The sequence below is a fragment of the Gadus macrocephalus genome, chromosome 14 (genome assembly GCF_031168955.1).
Source record: "Gadus macrocephalus chromosome 14, ASM3116895v1".
Lineage (NCBI taxonomy): Eukaryota > Metazoa > Chordata > Actinopteri > Gadiformes > Gadidae > Gadus > Gadus macrocephalus.
In genome coordinates this window covers 12,051,629-12,070,322 of record NC_082395.1, presented here as the reverse complement: position 1 = coordinate 12,070,322, position 18,694 = coordinate 12,051,629, and the positions used below count along the sequence as shown (strand labels likewise).

The window sequence follows — 18,694 nt, the reverse complement described above, 5'->3', positions numbered from 1 at the left end:
CTCGGCGACCTGGCTGTCGCCTTGAATGGTTGACTCCGCCGTGAATGTGTGTATGATTGGTTGTAAACGCTTTGGATTAAAACGTCTGCTAAATGGTTTGAATGTAAATGTAAATGGGCTTGCTTGAAATCATACATCTTGCATAATGTGCCTTTTAAATCTATATTCATATGGACAAATTGTTCTGACAAGTAAAGTACCTAAAAAAGGGTATTCCTCCTGGAGTTGGACACCTTACTGGTTGGTTTTCTACATGGACACCCTCAGAACAGAGTACCCAACAACATTTAAATCTCCTGATCTCCGACCGACCCTACCATAATCTCTTCTGTTCTGTTTCCTCTCAAACAGTCCCAGACGGCTAACTATAAGCTAACAGGGAAAACAAAGACAAACACACGTTCCTGTGTAGACCACCAGCTGATGAGACACTAAGTAAGACAACACACAGAGAGATCTGTCATCTCATCTTGCTGCTATTAGCACACATTATCTCAAACTGTTTGGTTCGCCTCTTGAGGCGCAAGCTGCATAGTTTGAACTAATGAGATGAATTGGGAATCACTCGCCCAAAGCTAAACTTTAAAGAGCGCGTGTCTGTCTTTGAGGTTTGTGTGTTGGAGTGTGTGTGTGGGGGAAGGACACATGTGTTTGCAAATGTTTATTTCTCTTCAACCAGGCGAATAAAAAAACAGAAGTAAATACAGAAATCCAATTAGACAGGGAAAGAACACCAATTCCGAATGAAAACAAGGAATTAATCACTATTAGTAATAGCATGTTTTTATTTAGTCATTTCATCATTTTTTTCCAGATAGATCACAATGAACACAGCTTTAGACAATAGCAGTTGAAATAGTCCACACAAAATGAATGTTCCTGCTCTTTTTTTTCACCAGCTGAGCCAGTCAACCCTGACAACCAAGCCATATAGGGCTGGCGAGGAGAAGGAGGAGGGATGGGAGAACCAGAAGATAACAAACATCAGATGCTTGTTTCAAATAAAAAAGATGGCATTACGGTGTGTTGTTATTGGGCCGGTGAATCACAGACTGCCTTTCTGACTCCGACAGCGGTTGCATCAACAATGGGAGAATAGGGGAGGAGCATAAGAGAGAAGGGGCATTGGAGGGGAGGGAGGGATGAGAAGGAGGGGAGAGGGAAGGAGAGGAGGACAAGATGGGAGGAAGAGGTGAAGGAGACGGAGGAGGGGGGGGACAACAAGCCTCTTTTTTAATCACTTGGTAAAAATCAAGTGTGAAGTGTCCAGAAATACTGCGATCTGGAATACAGCCTGGACCGATCCTCCAGCCTGTAATTACAGAATAATGAGAGAGAGCCTGCATCATGTCTGCTAGCCAGCACACTGCTGACCTCAGCAGGCCAGGGGGGCTGTTGACGGACTAGAGGCTGGGGTGGGTTGGGAGGAGGGGAGGATGTGGGAGTCAGAGCAAGGGAGGGTGGGGGTAGAAAGAAAGGGAGGAAGAGAGATAGGGGGAGGGAGATGGATAGAGGAGGGGATGGGGACAAGAGGTTGGGCTGGGGAGAGGGAGGGAGGGAGAAAGAGAGGGAGAGGGAGAGGGAGAGGGGAGAGAGAGAGAGAGAGAGAGAGAGAGAGAGAGAGAGAGAGAGAGAGAGAGAGAGAGAGAGAGAGAGAGAGGGGGGGAAATGGGGAGGGATTGAGGGAGAGGGAAGTTGAGTGAAAAAAGAGAGATCAAGGGAGGGAAGGAGACAGAAGAGAACCAGAGAGAGAAGTTGAATACCTTCCACTTCAGGGAAATGGCTCATTGTGTGCTGGGTTGCCGGGTTGAAACCCAAGGTATTGGGGTGTGCCTGTACAGTCCAACACCTCTCTGATGATGTCCCACAGAGTACAGATGGACTGATTATGGGGTGGACGGATCGACGAGGGGATGGCTCAGGGTTTGAGGGGATCGATTTACAGACAGACAAACCCACAGAAGGTATGAACACATGAGCCTGCGTTGGCATTGCGATAGGAATCAGCGGTTCACCCCTCCTCGATGCCTGCTAACTCAAACAACACACGGATAACCTGATGGGACACACGCATGAACCTCCCAGACACCTGACTCACTGTGTGGGTGTGTGTGTGTGTGTGTGTGTGTGTTGGAGAATGCATCGTCTGGATTGCTGGTTTTTGTGTGTGGGCTTCAAGGTTTCCTGAAGGAGTGTGTGTATGTGTGGTTGTGTATGAGTGTAAATATGCAGGTGTGTGTGCGTCTGTCTGTCTGCAGCAATGTGTGTGCGTTTGTGTTTATACGCATGTCCATAGGTGTCTTGTGTATGTGTGTGCTTGTGCATTCAGTTGTGTATGTGTGCGTGTGAGTATGTGGGTGAATGTATCGAGGTATATGGGTGTGTCTGTGTCGGGTATGTGTGGCTGGCAGCTCTCTGTGAGTGTCTATGCGCGTACAGGGACGTACGTTCTCTTTCATTACGTGTTGCTGTCTGCCAGCAGAATGTCAAGCGCCTCACGTCTCCGGCTGTTGGAGAGACAGCAGAGAAAAAAAAAAAAAATCTAATTTAGAAATGAACACAAACATGTTATTCTGCGGCTGGTTCGGCCCTCCAGCCTCTCTAAAACATACCCTGACGCCACACACAGAGCCCACACCAGCCAGCCAGCCAGTCAGGGAGGAGGACGCAAAATAAACTGTTTCTTCCCGTCTCCAGAGCCGGGACGGAGGGAAATAGTGGTGAAAATAGTAAAATGGCGTGAGGCGAGGAAGAAGACTGAGATGACAGAGTTGCCGTGCTGTGTGCTATTAAAGCACAGGGTTTAGAAAGCCCGTCTGCTGTCTATCTATGGCTGCATGGCTCCGTGTACAGAACACAGAGCGGTTGATTCAGTTGCTGTGAAGTCCCCTTCTACCCTGCCTTTATTATCCAAAGTATCCCGGCGTTCGAGCGTCTGTCGAAAGCACGCCGTTTCAGGCGCACGGATGAGAGAGCAGGCAGGATATGAGAGCTGCACTATGAGATGTGTTTTAGTCGAGAATGTGAGGTTTATGTTTCCCCTACGGCCAACCCCCCCCCCCCCAACGCACAGAATCAATACACCGGCAACCACTGACAAGTGGATGGCGCCACTCTGGGCTGATATTTCACTTTCCAAGGCCCATATGGACGTATATACGGTATGCACATATATATATATATTAGAGCTGTCAAGCGATTAAAATATTTAATCGTGATTAATCGCATTAATGTCATAGTTAACTCACGATTAATCGCAAATTATTTTTCTATGCTAAATATCCCTTGATTTTTTTGTCCCATAATTCTTCTCATTTTAATTCTCTTATCAACATGGTGAAGTGCATCGGCTTGCCTTGTGCAAATGATTTTTTATTGATAACAACATTGGCATATACTGATCAAAACAGGATGATACAAAAAAAGAGCCTATAGTGCAATTAAACGACTGCATTGAACAAATGTCATTTGAACATAGCAGTCAGGCTACTGCTTCTTTGTTTTGAGGCAAAGAAAAAAAAATTGCGTTAATCGCGCGTTACATTTTTTGACGCCGTTAAATTTGGTTTGCGTTAACGCCGTTAATAACGCGTTTAACTGACAGCTCTAATATATATATATATATGAATACACATATAGTATATCTTACATCCCATGGATACACCTACATTATTATCCGTGAAGGTAAGACAAATCCCCTTATTGTTGTTTCAGAGGGCGGCCCGAAAAATGTGTCAGAATATTAAAAATAAATATTTATATTGAGCTCAACAAAGTGAGAGAATGTGTGGAATCATGATTCACAGAAACGGTTTACCAAAACAGATTCCAGAGTTATTTTTGTGTCAAATCTCTCCGTAAAAGTCAGGAGTTTTAAACGTTGTGAAGGATATACATACATAGACAACATGGACACCTGTTTCGTTTTTTTGTTTTGTCAGGAATATAAAATGCACATTGTGGCAGACCAGGGCTTTGAAAGCGTTCACAAGCTCCACAGACACAACAAGCTCTCTGCACACACGGTAAGGCAGTGGTACGTTTCTCCTCCTTTTCTTTATGTGTGGAAACAAAGGAAAATAAACACAAAACACACACAGTACTGGTAGTAGTCGTCATTAAAGAAAGATAGCTGCCCGGTAAAACCCTGCTCCGTAGAAAATACTTGAAGAAGTGTTGTTGTGGTGGCCGTTGCTGTCTTTGTCCTCGTTAGTTGGGTTGTGTTCTGGGAGAGCAGATTAAGGATTGAACAGCGACTGTGTTTTTGGACTTGCAGGTTTTCAGGTTTTGAGCATTATAGCCCGCGACAGGCAGAGGAGAAGGAGGAAAGGAGTAGGAAGGGGGAAAACTGCCAGGAACCCGGACTAAAGCAAACTCACAGAGTTCGACGGCTACTAAGGCAACCTTTGCCAAAATACAATATAAGCCAATGTATATTGCAACACAACTATATATTAATTTAATAAAATACACAATATAGCTTTTGTACACATCACGATTTGGCTCAAATGCACAGAAATTGCAGTAAAATCAATAAAAATATGTCATTTTTTTTATGTAAACACATTTAGATTGGGAACATTTACACACTGAATGATTATATGCTTTGTGATAATGTGAAGGGACATTTTTTCATATTCAGGTGTTTTTCGATGGCAGTGTCCTTCGCAATGTACAATAAATAACCATTCACCTCCAGGACACGCTCCGATTTATCCTCTTCCTTTTTTTCCTTAGCAAAATGTATAAATATGTTGCTATAATCTTGACGCTATACATGAAATCATACATATATCAATCTAAATGATCATATAGATATGTGTTTTCACAGTTGAGGAGGAAAAATGTCCCTTTTTATACAAGATTGTGAAAGCCTATAGGCTGAGTCAGACACATGAACCGTCACTGCGCACGATGAATCAGTAGAAAGGTAGAGACTGAGAGAGCAAGAGATTGATAAAGAGATTGGTTTAAGAGATGGGTAGAGAGAACAGTAGAGAGACAGGTAGAGATATCGGTAGAAACATCTGTAAAGATATCTGTAGAGAGATCAGTAGAGAGATTGGTAGTAATAGGTAGGGAGATCGGTACAGGGATCGGTAGAAAGAGCAGCAGTGAGATTAGTGGAGAGATTGGTGGTGAACGGCTGAAGACAATCACACACATGACGAGCTGGGGGCGTGGCTCTGCCTGCATTAGAACATGTGTATTTGTGTAGTGCATGTGTGTTCATGTGTGTTAAAGTGTATGTGTGTGCGTGTGTGTCTGTGTGTAAGTACATGTTCATGTGTGTTTAAGTGTATGCGTATGCGTGTGTGTCTGTGTGTATGTGCATGTTTATGTTTATCAGTATATGCAACCGTCAGAGTATTTGTGTGAACAGCTACACAACTTTGTGTGCATGTGTCTGCGCATATAAGTGTGTGTATCTTTGTTTGTGTGCACAGCTATACCAGAGTGTATAAATAGCGAGCGTGGATAACAGCACAAGGATATAAATGAGTGAAAGATGGTTTTACACAGAATATTATTCTCCTCTTCAGTCCTTCAGTCCCTTCACCCTCTTATCCCTGACAAGAACTCCCCTAGAAGAACCAATTTTTTTTTTCTTTCTGATACAATAGCTTTAACACGTTAAACACCAATATTACAGTCCCAGATGCGCGTGTCTTTAGCGTGTGTGTCGACTGCGTCCCTCCACCGATTGTCAGGTTTGACCGTAAAGGGTCATAGTCCCTCGAGGCTGCTGGCTGAAAACACTTCCACAAGTCCAACGACACACACACACACACACACACACACACACACACACACACACGTGTGGATATGAGCGCTTTACAGGAGACGATGGAACAACACACAGATGAATGTTGGCGGGCACTTAGATAAAAGCTGGGCGGTTGCGGAAGCATAATCCTCCCGTGTTAAAGAATCCAAAAAAATAGTTTAGAAAGTCATCAGCATTGTTCGCAGTTATCTGTTCATGTTGTTGGTTTGGAGTTCGCACTTCCAACCTTTGTGCAACAAAATTCACAATATCAACATAAGCTTGTTGTCCAACCACCTCCCGCTCAGAACCAGAAGATCAGGAGTCAACTTAACGCCAAACATCCCGGCATCTTTTGGCAAGAGATTCCACATTTATTTACTCACGCCTCCCCCCCCCCCCCCTATGTGTGGCGGGCCGTGGTGTCACTTCCTGAGCATACCCCCGGCCTCACCGCCTCTGCAGTCCTGCAGCAGCTGGTCTATGTCCCGGGCCGTCGGCTCAGGGTCCGCGGGGTCGCGACCCCTCTCTGGCTCCGCCCCCTGGCTGATCCGAGACCGGGCCTCGGCGAGCACCTTGGCCACGGGGTCGCAGGATGGGGGGTAGGCTCCCTGGTCCCGCGCCGGCTTAGCGGGGGACAGGTTCTGGCCGTCGGGGGGGCCGTAGTGGCCGGAGGAGCAGGGGGGCGGGGCTGGCTTGCCCTCCGCCCCGTCCGCCGGGCTCTTGACGATGGCGCAGGAGGGGGAGGCGGTGGAAGAGGAGGAGCAGCCCTTGGTGGGGCTCCCCGGGGCGGAGGAGGACTCCTGCAGGAGGGGGCTGAGGGCCCGCTTGGCCTTCAGGTAGGGCTTGACGTTGGCCACCAGGATGGTGTGGTCGCGCCGCTCCTTGCCGAAGGTGCAGAAGGTCTTCTTGCCGTTGGGGTTGACCGTCTCGTAGGAGTCGGCCTCGGGCGCCGCCTCCATCCCCGCTGGGACAAACACGTTAGTGCGGTAGTCGCCTCCCTCTGCCTGCGGACCCCCCGCTGGGAACTGGGGCATCCAGCAGCGGTCCGAGTGACCTAGCACCCGGCACTCCTCCGTACAATTCACACAGTCCTCGTCTGCTGGGAGAGAGAGGGGAGAGAGGGGAGAGAGAGACAATTACCCATCAGTGTTGGATTGACGAAAGTCAGTGCAATGTTAACACAATCATCCTACACAGCCTCAGTTGAGTGCTTTTGATTGTTTATTTTCAGTTTTTGAAATTGCTGTGTTTATGAATAATGTATATATATATATATATATAAATAGGTAAAAAAAAACGGTTGTTGACACCTTCCTGTCAATGAAGCTTCTTGAATCCAAATTTAAATTTGCATCACAGAAAGTGAGAAGGTTGCCAGAAAGAGAATGACCGAGAGAGAGAGAGAGAGAGAGAGAGAGAGAGAGAGAGAGAGAGAGAGAGAGAGAGAGAGAGAGAGAGAGAGAGAGAGAGAGAGAGAGAGAGAGAGAGAGAGAGAGAGAGAGAGAGAGGTAGAATGGGAACGTGCCAACGGGAGCATGACAGAGGGTATGAGAAGAGAGAGGCTGGTAGAGGAGTTGGTGCCAGGAGGTGAGGAGTGACTTATGGGGAGGTGTCATGCTGTTCAAAGAGATATAAAGAGATACAAAGGTACATGAAGAAATACAAAGAGATACAAAGAGATATCAAGAGATACAAAGAGATATAAAGAGACGTAATGTGGTATAAAGAGATGTGCTGTGATATAAAGAGTTAAAGTGATACAACGATATATAAAAAGATCAAAGGAGATACAGAGACTCAGAGAGTGGAGTGGAGTGGAGCAGAGATCCCGTGAACGCAATATGAGCTGCACTCACACACACACACACACACACACACACACACACACACACACACACACACACACACACACACACACACACACACACACACACACACACACACACACACACACACAAAGGCACAGGTGGTGAACAGCTTTGGACACAGACGTGTGGCCCTAGGTATGTGTGTGCTTGTATGTGTGACTGTACCTCATGTTGCAATCTTGTGTGTGTGATTGTGTGAGTTTCGCAGTTCTGATCAGGGCGACTATAGTAGCTTTATGAATTCATGTGAGGAAGCTTTGAAGCTTTCCAAGAGAGAAAGAGAGAGATAGATATAGAGAGAGAGAGATAGAGAGAGATAGACAGAGCGAAAGGGGGAATAAGACGAAGAGAGAGACAATGAGAGAGACATAGACAAAGAGCGAAAGAGAGACAGAGAGAAAGACAAAGAGAGAGAGAGAGGGAGAGAGAGAGAGAGAGCGAGAGAGAGAGAGAGAGAGAGAGAGAGAGAGAGAGAGAGAGAGAGAGAGAGAGAGAGAGAGAGAGAGAGAGAGAGAGAGAGAGAGATACCCCCCCCTCTTTGCTTTTCATGTGTGCGCATATGTCTGGGTGTGTGTTGATTTTGTGTTGATTTGTGTTCGTCTTTGTGTGTTTATTTGTGCATGTTTATGCATTTGTGCCTGTGTGTGTGTATTCATGCATACATGCACACATGTGTGTATGCTTTTCTTTGATCTCCTGCAGGGATGAGCTGATTACAGCGTGTGTGTGTGCATCTGTGCGTGTGTCCGTGCGTGTCTGTGGGCATGTGTGCATGCCTGTGTGTGTGTGTGTATCTGTGTGTGCGCATGCGTATGTTTGTGCTTGTGTATGTGCGTTTGTATGTGTGTGTATATATGCATGCATGCTCTCGTGCGTATGTATGTGTGTGTGTGTGTGTGTGTGTGTGTGTGTGCGTGTGCGTGTGTGTGCGTGCGTGCGTGTGTGTGTGTGGAACGGAGCATACAGGCGGTGGAGATCTGGAGCCAACAACATAATTCAGCGTTTGTGTTTCCCTGCAACGCTCCTCCTTCACATGCCAGGTGGGGCTCCGCCCGGAGACAGATGATGCCTCCTGCTTTATGGGCTCCACGTGGGGTTCTGCACTATACACACTGACGTACATCGACACCTTCAAACAACCTTCTAACCCACGCTGCCATGCACAGGCCTTTGGTTTATCAAGAACGCCTTCACGCACACAACTCACTCACTTATCTGGGTAATAGCTATTTTTCTACTTTATAGCTCGAGCACATTGGAGCTTGTTAGTTCTATTAGTAAAGAGATATATTTGACCTTGTACTCTGTGTCAATATAATATGCAGTTATTCATTTACATCCCGTGCAAATGTTTAAGTTGTTTCAATATAGATAAATTGGGTAAATATATATATTTACCTTTTTTTCTATTGCATACATTTTTCTATAATGCTGGGTAAACGCCGCCTTCCGACTCTGATCAGCAAAGCCAGAATCTTGATGGTTCTAGCGATTATTTTTGCCTGATTATCGTGTGGTTTTTTTCGAAATCGCAATTAGTAAACATGTTACATTTTTATTATCCGATATCCTGTAGTGTGAGGGGAGCCCCGACAAAAGCAGAGGACGCAGGCAATCGATTGTCACTTGGGAAAGCCATAGCCAATCGGGAGCCACGCTGACTTAACGGAATACCAACAATCCATCAGGCTATCATAACAGAAGCCATGGCACTAAAAGCAAAAGTACTTCGAAAAGGAGGAACAGCTTATACCACTGAACATTTTCAGCGAGATTTGTGAAATGGTATTGGTTAGTGTGCAGTATCCTGTGATGGCAAAATCGTTTCATTCCACAGACTGAACAACTAAAAAGTGTTAAATGTATCTTAATCTATCATTAGGTGTGGGGACTCTCAAGATTTCTGAATTTGAAAAAAATCACACTAGAAAATAATCTTCTAGTGTGTACCCAGCAATACCTTTCCCATCTGGGATAAATAAGGCATATCTGAGCTTATTTGATATGGTATGTTGCATTCGTAAAATATACAGCATCTGGTATCGCATTAGTATAATATACCACATTTGGCTATATTAGAGTCTTATTAGAAGTCATTTTAGAATAGACCGTTGCATTGCATTGAGGTTGTGTGTGTACCTTTACATCGTTGCTCAAATCTCTAGCCAAATGGACATCATTTGTGTACTGTGATTACTGGGGGTATTTCCCTGTAGTTTTCCGCACTACACCCCAGCCCAGGACTCATTTGTCTACGTTAATATTGCTTCATGGTGACAGGAGACGACGCAGATTGAAGCCGTCGTGCTGTCAGAAGCCATCCGCCTGCTTCCATCGCTCGGTTTGTAATGATCGACGGATGACGCCTGACATCTCTATAGGCTATCACACACGCACATCCGCGCACACACACACCCGTGCACACACTCAAACACACACGCCACGCCAACGGTGTCTTGAATCCTGCTTTTACATTACTGTTGCAACCAATTGAATAGACACATTTACAGAGGAAAGCTTGGAATAGATGTTGTGGATCCCAATAACAGTGAGACACAGAGAGAATAAAAGAAAAGCAAAGAAGAGAGCCAATACGAAGAGAAGAAAGACAAAAGAAAGACATGGAGTTAAATACGTTGTTCTAGTTCCCCTTTAGCAGCAATGCCAACCAACAGGTCATTACACATACACACGTACACATACAAAGTAAGATGAATCCAATGATGCTTTGCCAAATTCCCAATACATAATATGTACGTAGGTGTGCTACTTCTTAAGTTACGAGCAGATACCATGCCCGACTGCCCGTCATATATCCTATATGAGAAGCATGAGAATGATAACAATACAGAGTTACATCTCTACTTACCGTCAAAATACTTCAATGTCAAGATATCTCTGCAACCACAAAACAATCCACATTCCTTCTTCCAAGAAGAACCAGGAGGAATGCATAACATTTTGAACCCACATGTTTTCTACAGACGCTGGTGTCAGTGTGTGAATTTGTGGGTGTTTCCGCATAGAAAGGTTAAGTAATTCCTACACAATAAGAAATAGCGAACCATAAGTGATTATTACCATAATCTATAGGTAGTCTTTCACAGACTGTTTCCACACACTTTGAATAGCTGGCACGCACACGTGGTACATCTGTGTGTGAGCGGTCAGAGTCTGTGCGTGTGTATTGTGAGTGTTACATCGGGGAGGAGAGAGGAGGGTGATATGTTGTTGTGATGGGGTTGACCCAGTGGAGGAGGAGGAGGTGAGGAGATGGGGCTCTTGCTTGAGTGTGTTTAGTGGGGGAGTTGTGTGCATAGCCCCCCCCCCCCCCCCCCCTCTCCCGCTAAGCCTGCAGGAGGAGCTTAACACTCAACACATAATGAATAACACTGAAGAGCCACTGGTGACATTCCCAAGTTAGGGAGGAGGAGGAGGACATGGAGAAGGAGGTGGTCAGCTAGGGGGGACACACCCGTACCACCCCCCAACCAAAACCACAACACACTTGAGTAGATAGTAGAGAGCGAGAACTATCTGGAGAGAGACAGAGAGAGACAGAGAGAGACAGAGAGAGAGAGAGAGAGAGAGAGAGAGAGAGAGAGAGAGAGAGAGAGAGAGAGAGAGAGAGAGAGAGAGAGAGAGAGAGAGCTAGAGCTAGAGAGAGAGAGAGAGAGAGAGAGAGAGAGAGATTGAGAAGGAGTGGTTGGGCGAGAGAGAGCTCAAGATTAAGAGAATGAAAGAGGGGTACGGAGAGAAGTGAAGATACAGAGAGGTGTAGATAGAGTGAGGGATGGATGGAAAGTGTGCGGTAGAGATAGAGTGAGATATGATTCAATCCAACACATACTAGTAGTGCAAAGATATGTGTCTGCTGTTTGCTCAAGTTGAGTTTTGTGTAAAACTAATAAATAAGCAGCATATATGTGTGTGTGTGTGTGTGTGTGTGTGTGTGTGTGTGTGTGTGTGTGTGTGTGTGTGTGTGTGTGTGTGTGTGTGTGTGCGTGTGAGGGTCTGTGTGTATGTGCGTGGAAATAAAACGTAAACACGTACACAAAGTATCCAGGACACTGAATTACACCGATCCATCAGCAAGTCGATAACTATAGATCCTGCCAGAATGTCACTGTTCTCACACACAAACATGTACACAGTGACTTGCAAAAACACTCACAGACTGACTCGACAGACAATCACTTATACACCAACACAGAAATGAACACACACACACACACACACACACAAACACACACACACTCAGACACTGATAAGCATAAACACACACAAACACAGGCACCGATTTGCATGTCAGACATAAACATTGAGGTGGGACCTGATGCCCACCATGTTGGTGAGGTGATTGCTCCATTCAAAGGATGCATATTAAAAGATTAATAATCCACAAAGGCAGGAAATCTCACATAGATTATTCATGTTCAACCTTGGGCTGCTTTCCTCCTCTTGTCCTACCTCTCTTCTCTCCTGCTCTTCTCCTCCACAGCCAACTCTATGAATATAACTCTCAAACATTAATCTCTCTTAGTCTCTCTTTCATGTTCTTTGTCATCCTCCCTCATTCAATTTGATTTGAATGGCTGTCTCTCTGTACCAAAAATGTCAAGTTCTATATCTTTCTCTACTGCTCCATCAATTAAATTCAATTCAAAGGAGTGGCGATGAAAACATGCATCTACATTACCAATTCACAAAAGTAAACCATTTGACGTTTTTTTAATTAAAAACCAGTCTCCTAGCCAGCAGGGGTGTCTCCTAGCCAGCAGGGGTGTCTCCTAGCCAGCAGGGGTGTCTCCTAGCCAGCAGGGGTGTCTCCTAGCTAGCAGGGGTGTATCCTAGCCAGCAGGGGTGTCTCCTAGCTAGTAGGGGTGTATCCTAGCCAGCAGGGGTGACTCCTAGCTAAAAATTGATTGCTGGAATCGACGGCGTGATATTAGCTAATGTGATGTGTCTATTGTACACGGTCTCATTCAGAGTCTGTAATCCAATCAGACACACTGCTCTGTATTGGTCACACAATGCAAACACACACATTAATCATTCGCACCACACAGGAAATGTCACTTTAGCTGAAATTGTGTGTTACAGCTTAAACTGTAGATATGTTACTTTGACAGACTGTTGGTGCTTCTATACACATAGCACATGTGCGTGCATTTAAAGTACATCTCCTATGTTAACAACAAAATAAACATTTTAGTGGCGACTGTCACCGGCTTTCGACTCAAAGCATAAAGGTTCTGGGTTTCAGCCCCGATGTCCACAGTAATTGTAATCATCCTTGAGAAAGAAGCTCAATATTTACCACTAACTGCTCCCTAATGAAAGGTGCCTGAATTCACTGAATGTGGCTTTGGAAAAAAGTGTCTGCTAAATGACAAAAAAAAGGAAAATTGTAATGGTAAAATGAATGCGATCAGAAACACACAAGCTGCATGATAGCTTCCTAACTTTAGTCATAGCATCAGGAGCGGATGTCTTTAAAACGACATCAACCTACTTTTCCTCCTTAAGGATATCAGTTATAGGATCATGAGGAGTGACGTGAGACATGTAGCCTGGGATTCCTTGTGATCTGCTAGACGGCTAAACTCAGACTAAGGATCGCATCTCTAAACAGGAGCAACACAATCTAATAAACAAAGTGACAGCCTTTCATCCCCAGAATGTTGAGACATGAAGAGAGTTGGTGAGGAGGGAACTGTACTGTTGAGTTTACTCTGCAAAAGCCAAGATAGATATATATATATACACACACCAAAGCAATATGCAATAAAACTTCTGCTCCTTAATGCTCTTCCCTTCCTTGGAAAGAATTGTCTCTTAAAAGACTCAGTAGTATAGCAAAGTAAAGTATCAGAGAAAATGGGAATTTATGGGTATTTATCATTTGTTTCCAAGACTCCCTCAGTCACATGAATATAATTACCACTGAGTGAACCGTTGGGATGGATGTTAGTGTTGTATAGTGCTGTTGTTTACTTTGTTTTCTCTGGAAACTGGTGAGGCGTTTCCTCATGCATTGAGTAAAGAGGTGCAGGGTTGGCTTCATGTGTAGAGCGTCCGGGTCTGCAGGGGGAGTGGTCAGATAAAGTGTGCTTTGCATAAGGAAGCTCTGCTGATGTTTGCACACTTGGCCTCGTCCCTGATGGAAACCGGATATCTGTGAGACGAGGTGATGGATAAAATCTTTAATTACCTCGGAGCTGCGGTGTATGGCTGCGTGTTTTCTCTGAAGAGATGAGAGAGATGCGTCTGGGTGATGGACCGCGTCATAACGCTACAATACACCGCTCCATTGCAATACTACACGCATGTACTGCAATGCTAGGCTCATATATTGCAATACTACGCAGATTTATCGCAATAGTACTATGATGCATCACAATACTCTGCTTCTGTATCATAATACTACATTGCAGTATTGCAAAACTATTCAGATGTATTGCAATACTACTTTTATTTATTCCAATACTAAACTTCTGACAATACCTGCTTTAGTGTTTGTTCCACAGTCTTTTGGAATCTACTATTATCTAAAAAATGAACTATCTTGTTTGAATACATTAGTGGTGTCTTGTGTTTTCAAACCTCTGACAGGAGAAGATACAACTTCAGCTTAACTGTTGTACCCGGTGTGATAAAAGGTTCTATTTTGAAGGGACATGAATCTGAAAAGCTCGCTATAAGTGCTGCACCAAGACAATTACAGACAACTTCCGGAATCAACTAATGAAGCTAAAACAAAAAAGATTTTTTTCTGCAAAAAATACAAATGGTTTCCATCTTTCTGACCCTGTGTCCGACTTCCTTCCTCTGAAAACAATTGGTTGTGTGTGTGTGTGTGTTTCCATAATATTCTGAGATTTCTGTGTTCTGACTTGACTAATGATGTGTTCTACTCCAGCGTTATAAACGCAATGCTAAGAGTCAAGCTTTAAGTTGTGAATATTACAACTTTTATTTTTTAAAAGCATACTGGCTCACTTTGCGTCCATATATTTTCACATAGGTGTGCATATAATTACCTGGAGAAAAGCACAAAGATGGACCCCTGCCCCCCCACCCCCCTAATAACCTGAGAGAAAATGAGTTAAAAGGAATCCTGAGAGCAGCCTATCTTTAAGGCCACAGCATTATATCGGCATAAAGAGAGATAGAGAGAGACATACAAAAATAGATCAGACTGTCCTCACCTACTGTCTACCTACAGAATCTTGGGTGAAGAAGGCCCTGTTGAGCCCAGCCGTAAACACTATTGTCCAACCCAGGCTGGCCAGTACCACCAGACTCTTCACCTTTAGCTCTGAGGCCCTGCAAGATTATGCGCTGAGCCCTCGGCTGTACTCTTTAAACGCAACACAACTGTGGGGCCGAACACAGCTCCAGCACCACAATAAAGTCCTCTCTGGTGGAGGTGGCAGGCCTGATGCTGTGGTTCGGGCCAATTACCTCTGTGTGAATGCCTGCTAAAGAAAGGAGCGGATTGGGGACCCTGCCAGGAAACGAAGGTGGCCTCACACCACACTTGAAATCAGAGGGGCTCCAGTGGAGAGGGTTAGGTAGGGCTAAGAACCTCAGTGTGCATATTAACTACGACGTTAAATGGACTACACATATTGACCCTGCGACGGCAAATACGAGGCTGCGTCTGAAATCATCCCAGATAGCTGAGGAAATCAAAGGTTTCACAGAAGGCCCTGCTAACCTGACGGGGAGCTGAACCAAATGTCACAGCCTCAGTTCCTCTCAGGACAGGACGGCCCGGCATAGGATTTTGCAATCGGCTGAGCGCATTATGGTTATAAAGCGTGTGAGTGTGTATATATGTAGGTGTGTGTGTGTTGGAAATGAATGTGGGTGTGTGTTTGTGTTGGATAGGAGTGTGTGTTGGACAGGAGTGTTAGTGTGTGTGTGTGTGTGTGTGTGTGTGTGTGTGTGTGTGTGTGTGTGTGTGTGTGTGTGTGTGTGTGTATATGTGTGTTTGTGTTGGACAGGAGTGTTGGTGAGTATATATGTGTGTATGTGTGTATATTTGCGTTGGGAAGGAGTGTGTGTGTGTGTGTTGGCGCGGAGGAATGGCATCTGATGATTCTCATTCGGCAGCTGTGACAGACCATCGCTGCACCTGTTCACCTGCTGGGACCGCAGTGTGTGTGTGTGCATGTCAGGTGGAAGGGATTAATCCCCACCTAACCCCAGCTGATCCAGACCCCCCAGAGTCCCCAGCCAATCAGGACGACCCAATATTTGGTCTGCTCGCTCCAGAGAGTAACATGTTGTCAGGTGACACGAGTGGAACGCCTGCCCAACACACACTAGGAGTGATGCTGTGAACGCACACACACACACACACACACACACACACACCCACACCCACGCATACACACACACACACACACACACACACACACACACACACACACACACACACACACACACCCACGCATACACACACACACACACGCACACACACACACACAAACACACACACACACACTCTCACCCCGCCAACACAGTGTATTAGATAAATGTAAGATAGTGCTGTGTTAAACAGGCCAGCAGCCCTGGTTTTTGTTCCTGAGCCAGGAGTCAGGATAGCGTTGTGTAGGTAAAGAAGTTAAGCTCGCTGCTGATTTACCGTCACACATTTTATTGCTGAATATTAATGCTAATCCTCCACAGAATTCTTGTTTGTTCGCTGTGAGTCTAATTTTATTTCCCATCCCCTGGTCGCCGTGTTGACACGGCTGCAGCTATTCCCGTCTCGAACTCCCAACATGAAACCCTGCGCTTCCTTATTAGTTCTTTACTGAGACTCGGTAAGTTTGGGATGAGACCGCAGATAGTCTGGCCCCTTGGGGCCGTCCCTACAAACTAATTCCCAGCATTCGAAACACAATACGGTCGACTGTTCTGCAAACAATATCAAAGCATACACGATAAAAAAAAGTATACAATTTTAGATTGATTAGTTTATGTTTATTTTCTACTGATTTGTTTCAACGCCAAGACATTGATTTTCATTACGGCAATAAATAGAAAATAAACTGTTTTTCACATTGTTTTTCACAACAGTTCTTCACATCTAAGTCACATTTTAAAATCTCGCTCATTGTCGTAATCACGGCAACCCGAGCAACTTGTATATCGAAAGATTGAAATAACAACCATCGTGTATTTGTGTGTTACTAGCAGCAGTTGAAACAAGAAGATAATCTTTCCCAATTTATCTCAAAGAGAAATACTAGATGATGGGCGCTTTCATCACACACGTGTGTGAGTGCATACTATGGCATGTATGTTTGTATTTGGGTCTGCATATGTGTGTGTCTTTCGCTTGGGTGCACAGTTCTTTACCAAATAGATGCAGTGCATTAAAAAATGTTTTCCCGCTGGTTCCCCTCCCACTTGGGTGTGTGTGAGGGGATGTACGTGCGAGAGGCGTGTAAGTGTGTGTGTATGTGTGTGCGTGTTGGCGTCTGTGTGCATATGTAAATGTTTATGGTGGTTTTTGTATATGCGTGTGTGTGTGTGTGGGTGTGTGCATGCGAGCATGCGTATGTGTAAGTGTGTTTTTGCGTGCCTGCCTGTGTGAGTTTGGGTGCCTGCCTTTGTATGTGTGTGTGTGTGTGTGTGTGTGTGTGTGTGTGTGTGTGTGTGTGTGTGTGTGTGTGTGTGTGTGTGAATAGTGAGCCTGTGTGGGGTTGTATATCATTCGTACGGGAGCCCGGGCAGAGCCGAGTGCCGGCCGCTATTCATTTCATCTATCAGAGGCTTCAGCTCGCCGTAAATAGCGTGTTCAACCTTGAGGCCGACCTCAGCGCTGACACGTGAGCACAGCGGAAGATGATCTCCCTATTCCTCTGTTATCTGACAACAATCGGAGGGCCGCTGACAAACAAAACAGGGGAAAACAGAACGCGGCGGATGGAAGACGCCGCGGAGGGATGTTTATCTGCGGGGGACGGCCGGCGCTGTGATCTTCAGAGAACCTCCAACCGCAACGTCTCCGCGTTTATCTACATCATTGTTTCCTAATCTGCGGGTCGGGACCCAAAAACGCACTGTGATCAGGTCGGGAGTACGGGTCGCAGCTTGACAAAGCACACGCCACTCCCGACGATGCTGGGCGACACCCTTTTGAAACGGTGATCCTTTGATTTCTACAAAAGGATCACCGATATGCTCCCGCTATTCTTAGTGTGCTTTTGGTTGGGTCCAACTGATATTGTCTTTTGGTTTCCGAGATGAACCGTAGGAGAAGCCCTGTTGTAAAGTGCTTCTCCTTTAGCAGTGAAGTCGCCGCAGATAAGAACGGCCTTGCTTTGGCTCAGCCCTCAGCGCTACTTAGAAAGATTCCAGCAGATAGCACAAGGTGAGACATAAAAGACGAATTCAGCCACTAGAAAATACTGCGGTCGCCGTTCATCAAATCACACAAGCTTTGACAGTTCTTCAGTACATATCCTCTCTCTCCTTCTCTGCTCTGTTCTCTCATACTAGGTTTTAGAAGACACCTTGTATGAACTCTCACCCATTATGTCTTTTTGATGTGGTTTAGGGTGCATTGGTAGCAGAAAACCGAGAGGAACAGAGAGAGATGGAAGGAGAAAGCGAGCCATTGAGAGGTCCGGAGAAAGGGAGGGAGAGAGAGAGAGAGAGAGAGAGAGAGAGAGAGAGAGAGAGAGAGAGAGAGAGAGAGAGAGAGAGAGAGAGAGAGAGAGAGAGAGAGAGATCCAGAGAGAGAGAGAGAGAGATCCAGAGAGAGAGAGAAAATTGGAGGGACATATAGAGAAACAGAGATTAAGAGGTCGAGTGCGGAACAAAGAGAAAGAAGAGATTAAGGGACAGAGAGAGAACCAGAAAGAAAGGAGAAAGAGGGAGAGGAGAGATGGAGAGACAGAAGGAGAGATAGAGAGCGGTACGGAGGGAGACTGGGGGAGGGGGGCGAAGAGCGTCGCTATTAGACGTGGAGGCGAGAAGCGTGGCCAATCTGTGTGTAATCCTGGCCGGTCTAAGCCGCTGTAATTAGGACATG

General features: G+C 45.4%; 1 protein-coding gene across 3 annotated transcripts in view; it reads right to left on the bottom strand.

Annotated features, from left to right (window-relative positions):
• Positions 1-767: 767 nt before the first annotated feature.
• Positions 768-18,694, bottom strand: part of pcdh17 (protocadherin 17) — a 70,306-nt gene continuing 52,379 nt past the window's right edge. For all 3 annotated transcript variants that reach the window (XM_060072385.1, XM_060072386.1, XM_060072387.1), the window contains one exon: positions 768-6,866. In XM_060072385.1, the coding sequence (XP_059928368.1) occupies positions 6,193-6,866 (674 nt within the window). In that variant the 3' untranslated portion in view covers positions 768-6,192. The remainder of the gene's footprint in view (positions 6,867-18,694) is intronic.